General features: G+C 45.5%; 1 protein-coding gene across 1 annotated transcript in view; it reads right to left on the bottom strand.

Annotated features, from left to right (window-relative positions):
- pacsin1a (protein kinase C and casein kinase substrate in neurons 1a) overlaps positions 1 to 2639 on the bottom strand; it is a gene marked incomplete at both ends in the record, with an annotated part of 9368 nt that extends 6729 nt beyond the window's left edge. The window contains 3 exons of the mRNA XM_083674418.1: positions 1 to 34; positions 278 to 434; positions 2580 to 2639. The exon at positions 1 to 34 is cut by the window's left edge and continues 202 nt beyond it. Of these exons, the coding sequence (XP_083530544.1) occupies positions 1 to 34; positions 278 to 434; positions 2580 to 2639 (251 nt within the window). The remainder of the gene's footprint in view (positions 35 to 277; positions 435 to 2579) is intronic.
- Positions 2640 to 7304: the final 4665 nt, after the last annotated feature.

The following is a 7304-nucleotide window of genomic DNA, read 5'->3' as shown; positions in this document are numbered from 1 at the left end:
AACCAGGCCCTCTCTACCGAGCCATACTGTGGGCCTGCGGTTAGGAAGCATCACAGGGGAGAATTTCAAAATCCCAAAAGATGGAATGTGATTGGAATGTGATTGGAATGAAAATTGACGCCATTCACACGCACAAGAAACACAACCTGGACCAATGGGGGCCAGGTAGTGAGTTCAACGCAAATTAATCTAACCTCAAATTAAAAAACCTCAAGATAAAGTCGTTTCTTTACTGAAAAAAAAGGTCTGGTGTATTGAGCTCCGCCCCGATGCTAACCTTTCTCGATGAGCTGTCTCCATCTCTTGGACCAGGCGGTCAGCTGGTCGCCGTAGGCCTTCTCAATCTTGGCACGTTCCTGCAGGCAGCCCATGAGGTCATTGCAGAGCCGGTGGCCGTCATCAACCCTCTTGACGGCACGCTTGTAGTTCCCCACCTGCGGGAGGTCAGAGGTCAGAGGTCAGAGGAAGATAGGCTAAGGACTCCAGATCACAGTTAAACTAGGGTCCACATCTACAAAGCATTTTCACCAGGTGAGAAGTCTGCATTCAGAGGGAACAGAAGGTGGATTAAAAATTAAGGCATAAGACATTTGTAAATGTGGACAATTTGGAAATTAGATGCAAATGTTGCCTTCAATCTGTATGGTAAAGTTTGAGGAGGTGGATGCATAGGATGCAGTCAAATATGTATTAAATCTACCTCATTCTGGCCTTTTAGTACAAGTGGTCTCTGCTAAATTCTCTCAAATGCAACTTTGAAATAATTTGTTCTTATACAATAATGAATTATAAAAGCCAACATAATCCATTATGAGAATGGAGATTAAACAGATAGATTGGATAAGAGCAAGACCACCTTCTGTTCCCTTTTCCATCTATCTCATGCCACCTTAAGAGAGACCACCTTAAAAAAGCTGGGCTGAGCTCTGAGGCTCCTCCCCCTCAGTGCCTGCAGGGGGCGTGAGCTCATGGTGCATGACAGGGGGAGGGGGTGGATGGCTCGTGCCTGTGCATGTGTAGTTATGCAATGGCAGAGACTGTGTGTGTGTGTGTGTGTGTGTGTGTGTGTGTGTGTTTGTGCCCGCGCACTGTGACTGCTATAATCCTCTGCTCTGCTCTAACGCAAGCAGACAGATTCTTAGGGAAAGGAAGCTGACAGGGACGAAGAGGAGACGGAAATGAAGCCCAGAGACAGTGCACACCCCCACAGTCTAGGGGCTCAAGGGTGAGAGACAGTTGTGGGGGGTACAGGGAGACTGTGAGACAGGTGTGGGGGGTACAGGGAGACTGTGAGACAGGTGTGGGGGGTACAGCGAGGCTGTGAGACATGAAGGTTGTATGAGGCCGGTGTGGGGGTTACAGAGAGTCTATGAGACAGGAGGTGTGGGGTTACAGAGAGTCTATGAGACGGGAGGTGTGGGGGTTACAGTCTATGAGACAGGTGTGGGGGTTACAGAGAGTCTATGAGACAGGTGTGGGGGTTACAGAGAGTCTATGAGACAGGTGTGGGGTTACGGAGAGTCTATGAGACGGGAGGTGTGGGGGTTACAGAGAGTCTATGAGACAGGAGGTGTGGGGTTACAGAGAGTCTATGAGACAGGAGGTATGGGGGTTACAGAGAGTCTATGAGACAGGTGTGGGGGTTACAGAGAGTCTATGAGACAGGAGGTGTGGGGGTTACAGAGAGTCTATGAGAAGGGAGTTGTTGGGGTTACAAAGAGTCTATGAGACAGGTGTGGGGTTACAGAGAGTATGAGGCAGGTATACAGGGTCGCTGTGAGACAGGTAAGTGGGGTACATCGTACAGCCCCTCTCCCACTTTACAGACCACCTGACTGGACCAGCAACAACACACAGGTTGAGTAGGTTTATATTTCCACAAAAACAACACACACCTGGGTATTATGGGTGGCATACTAAGTGGTATAGCACTACCAACAAACTATGTGTTGCACATCCCGGAACTCGAACCATCGCACACATTTCCCGTTGACATCAATACAAGATTTGGGCAAATGTCTGAGTCAAGCGGGTGGATTTCGAATTCGGATTCCTCAGACTATAAAGTCCTATGGCAGTCTCTCCCAGTGGGTGCAGGCTCCGGACAGAGCACTCTTGGCCGTATAGAGATATCAGGCAGGTGCATGGGGGCTGAAAGGCTGCCTCAGTAATGAAGATAACTAAGAGGCTCTGTCTGGGTCTCTGTGGCCTTCATACCAAGACACAAAGGCCACTCTGTGCTACTGGAATTCATTAACACTAATTGGGTGTCTTTGTGCAACAACATCAACAACAGTGGCATAACCAGCTATATTTATATGCCTCCCAGTGGACGTTTGAATATGTGGCAACATGACTTTATCATAATACCATGGGAAACCATGTTTGTTTTCAGTGGTACTGAAATGTACTCTTTCAAACATTGATGGAATGTCAAATCAAATTGCTCATGTTGCACGAGTCTGTGCAACATGTGTGTCTGTGTGTGTGTGTGTTTATGTGTGACTGTGTGTGTGTGTGTGTTTATAGGTCGTATTTGACAGCCCATAGGAGGAGAGGGACTGATTCGGTTTCTTTACCTCCCAAAAGCTGTCCATGGCCTCGTCAGCGGCAACGGTTTCATCGTAGGAGACGGACATTTTCCTGGACGTGGCAAAGCAGGCTAAAGGCTAAACGTGTCTGCAGCAGAGCTGGGTTCCTCATGCACTGAAAGAGAGAGAGGGAGGGGGGGGGTGAGATACAATACATGAATGGCCTATAATATCCCACAACATCCATAACACGGGCTCTCTGACATTCAGAGGCAACGTTTCCCTTGGCCACTTAGAGGGAACTGATATTGAGAGATACCCTCAGTTGGAAGCTGTGTTTGAGACAGCGCTAATAATGAGGTAAAAATAGTCCCCTTCCTCATTGCTGTACTGTGCCTCCCGGAAACTGAAAGGGCATCTTACACTGCCGTGTCCCAGAAAAGAGAGCAAAGACACCACAGGGACTGCACCATCACTACTGTCATCATGGAGCTTTGACCACACACACACACACGCGCGCGGGCGTGCGCACGCATGAAGTTCAAGCACAACCTAGGGACAGGAAAGAAAGCGCGTACAAAGAGAGAATGAACCTTGCAGCTCTTTCTTGCACATTAACATGGAAGGTTATAGAGCTCTAGGTGCCCTCTAATGATGTAATTAAACCATCATTTACTTTGTAAACCCTTCCGCCTGTCTACGAAATATAGTGTCTGCTGGCTTTATTCCCAGGTTTAAGTCAAGACGATTTGTATCTGTTCCTTTGACAGCTGGTCGATTTTTTACCACTAAGAATAAAATGGCACAAGACTGGTTGGCGCTATTCTCGTAGCGAGCTCTAATTGAAACCTAATCCATTCTGTTCTCATGGCTAATGACTCTGTCGTCTCAATGGTAACTTCATTAGTGGCACCTCAGGCCTCGAGACAAGAGCTCAAAAACATAGCCTGCGCAACACAAGCAGTCAGAACACATTCATACAACTTTCGAATAATGCTTGCCAAACATCGGTAATACGTTTACTACAGTACTACTGAACAGTGCTTACAGCAGGTACCTCAGCCCAAAACCTAACCCCAACCTTGACAACCCCAACTCCAGTGCCGGTACAGTGTCAGTGGAATGTAACAATGGGAAATTACAGTACTTAGATATAATTACTTAATTACTCTATAACTACTCTGTACTCTGGGCTTTATACTTTGAGGGATGGCTTGTTCTGTGTCACAGAGAATCACCAGGTAAAGTTACTTACAATACCCTGGACAATGGATTCTTAGAGAGGGAGAGGGAGCAACGTAAGACGTGCTAACCTGACATACTGGGCCCTTTAGCCCACTCTTATCAACAACTGCCTTGTGTAACAAATGAAGGATCAAGCAGACCGAACAGAACCACTGTTTGTGCTTCTCACTCCTTCAAATACATTGCTGCAGTAGCCTGTCTACGATGACCTGCAGTTCCATGGGGGACACTCATCTCCATCTGAACTGTGGAACATTCTGTACCCGGCGTGATGAATCATCACTCAGGAGCAGGAGGACACGCAGGACAACAAGTGCATTCGCAGAGCGATGGCTGAATCAGCCGAGCAGGAACACCTCAGTGCAGTTTGTCAAACATAACTGTTAGTGTCACCACTTGAACACGACACTCTGTAGTCGTCTTTAATATATAATAATATACGCTTTTATCCAAAGAGACTTACATAGCAGTGAGTGCATACATTTTTCAGTATATATGGTCCCAGCGGGAATCAAACCCATAACCTTAGCGTTGTTAGCGCCATGCTCTACCGACTGAGCCACAGAGGACCAGGTCTTCACACTCTGGGCTCTCTCTACCACTCACCGTGTGCCCAATCTGAATTGTATCAGTTTGGAATTGCATTGTGGTCCTCCAGTTGGGTACTGGTCAAGACAATTTAATTGACTTATTTTGAAAAAATTGTGCTTCATTAGCTAGCTCTGGGGCAAAGGTTGATTTTAAGAGGCTGGGAGTGAAGGCTTTCATGTTTCTTTACTGTACGATTGATGATGTAAGATGTGCTTCCTTAAAATGTTTACAATAACAAGATCGTATATACTGTACAAGAGGCATTTTATACCACCTAGTAACTGAGCATGTTGACGTTCAACCATGGGAGGCCGGTGGAGGTAGAAATTGGAGGATTGACAGGGCTCATTGTTATGCATGGAATGGAATCAGGAATGGTATCACATGATTGATACCATTTCTGATTCCTGATTCCATTCCATGCATTAGTATGAGCCTGTCCGACGATATCTACCTCCACCAGCCTCCACTGCATTCAACCACATGGTATAACATTACTGCCAACTCAAAGATTTCAGACACAGTAGAATAGCAGGAACATCAGCTACTCTCTGTGAATCAGCCTCAGAGGCTGGGAGGCCAAGTAGGAGTCTTACACGATCAGCATGACTGAGGTAGGAGAAGAGGACCTCTGAAACCTGTTATTTTTTTTTCAAAGCTCAGATAACACCATCAGTTCTTTTCTTCTCCTCTCTGAAGAGGGAGCTCCCTCACCCTGAGAGAAGGAAGACAAACGGTTTGCCTTTAGCCACTGTAGCAGCTAGCTAACTAACTAGCTAGCCTAAAAAACGTAGCCAGTCTACAGCTTCAGTGAAGAGCAGGTGTGCATAGAGTCACACAGGTGAAGCAGACTCTCCAGAATGTGATGATGACAAACGCTAAGACCACTGGCTGCTGACTGTCAACTTGTTATTGTCCTCTGGTTTGTTGGCCATAAGATCTATATGAGAACTCATGACTCAGCTACGACAGGATATATTAATATACTGCAGTCAGTGTTTCAGAGAGCGTAGCCTACAAGCGCGTGTTATACAGTAGGCTACTGTGATGTGTAAACTCCACATTTTTATCTCGCTTTCCGTATTGTCAACGAAAAATCTTACCAGGCTCTTGCATAGCAATGGAGATAAGTGGGTGGTTTATTACATAAGATTGAATACGGACAGGTCAGCTCTGTTACTATGCAACTGCAATGCAATTACAAAATGGCTATGTAAGAACATGCAAAAATAATGCTGTAAATACTGCTTCACAGTATAGTATATTGAAGCATGTTAAATCATGTTAAATCAACCCTGATGGGTCTGATAGGATCCAAATCACTGTTGACATTGTCACCACTACCTGGTTACATACTGTACCCCTAGGGGTACATACTGTACTCCTACAATTTAGTTTCAGGAAATATAAATAAAAAGAAAGAAATTATCCAAAGAAATGACTCTTCAAGATGTCTAAACGTGTACACATAGACCGTCTGATTGAATGGGAAGGGAGAAGGGACATGCAATCCAAACAATTCTTCAGTTCACCTCCACAGGCAATGATCCGTCTAATATGGTTAATCTCAGGAAGAGCATAGGTCCTTAAACCTGTCTGTCAGACTGGCCGTCCAATTAGCTTTTGTATTCTCGGCTAAGACACCTGCTGATTTCTAGAGCCAGCTAAGCCCCTGCAAGGCCCAGGATTCTGAGCTCATGGGGAAAGTAGCATGGCTTAATGACACTATTTACACCACAGCTGTAGTCTACAGCATGGATCCGCACCACAAGCAAGTTGAGTGTCTTCATTCAACAGACGTTTCAACATTCATTCATTTGAGTGATGTTTAAGAGGTGCGTAAAATGTCAGTCAAACAAACTTCACATTGCAAGCATGCATTGTCAAAGCATACCATTCCATCGGATAATGGCTGTTCCTTGTGATAAGTAAAGCTTCACCGCATTATCAACACAGAGATATTTACATGCACACACGCTTAAGAGATTAAATAGCGAGCTAAAGCATCTAACCTTCAACATGAGCGTAATTGTGAAAAAACAGATCTCTCATACCCTTCTACAATCACCTACTAACAACAGCTACATGGAAGGTCTTGAGTCAAGGGCTTATGGCTAGAGACTGGTAACTGACACAATGCTGTCTTGTAAAGGACAATGTGGGCAATGTGGTCCCCCGGCTCAGCTGGTCACTAGGCCACTCTACAGATGGAGAATACATCATGTTTTACTGTAGCTGTCAGGGCTGGAGAGGGGCATATGCCCAACAGAGGGAGCGCCACTTGAGGGGGAAGTGTGGGGGGTAGGGAGGGAGGGAGGGAGGGAGGGAGGGAGCATACTGTAGAGGTATTTGGGTCAATCCAAACCGTAGGGGGGGAACAAAGGCTCCCCAAATGGAGGGAGGGAAAAGGAAGAAAAGAGAGGAGAGAGAGAGAGAAAGATTATAATTGATCACTGATTGGTATATTGAACAGGTCTCTCTTGTAAAAGAGATACTATCGCAATGAGACTAACCTGGATATATAAACATTGAATGAACATAGAATACGCATTGCTTGATGTATAGTATGGCAGGTGTACACATCTATTAGGGAGGGTAAGAAGATGAAGTATATAAAATAATGCTTCAAAATGTTACTCTTTGGTTGCACGTTTGCAGGCTGACATAGCGAGATGAAGACCAAGACAGAACATCATTTTCCCGTCTTATCAATGGATCAAAGACTGCTCTAAGACACGTAGCTTGCTGGATATGCTATCGGGGACATTCCACTCATGCATACTAACTCGAGAAATCTATCTGACAGCATGGCAACAAGGAACCCAATTAAGACAAGGCAATGGTGTCCAACAGACAGGAGAGACGCACATCGTTCATTCCGTTTGCTTACCCCAGTTGATCCCATCGAAACAGTGTGAAGGAGACTGATGGTGAAAT

Source organism: Argentina silus (assembly GCF_951799395.1).
Source record: "Argentina silus genome assembly, chromosome: 8".
Classification (NCBI taxonomy): Eukaryota; Metazoa; Chordata; class Actinopteri; order Argentiniformes; family Argentinidae; genus Argentina; species Argentina silus.
This window is presented reverse-complemented; position numbering and strand designations above follow the sequence as displayed.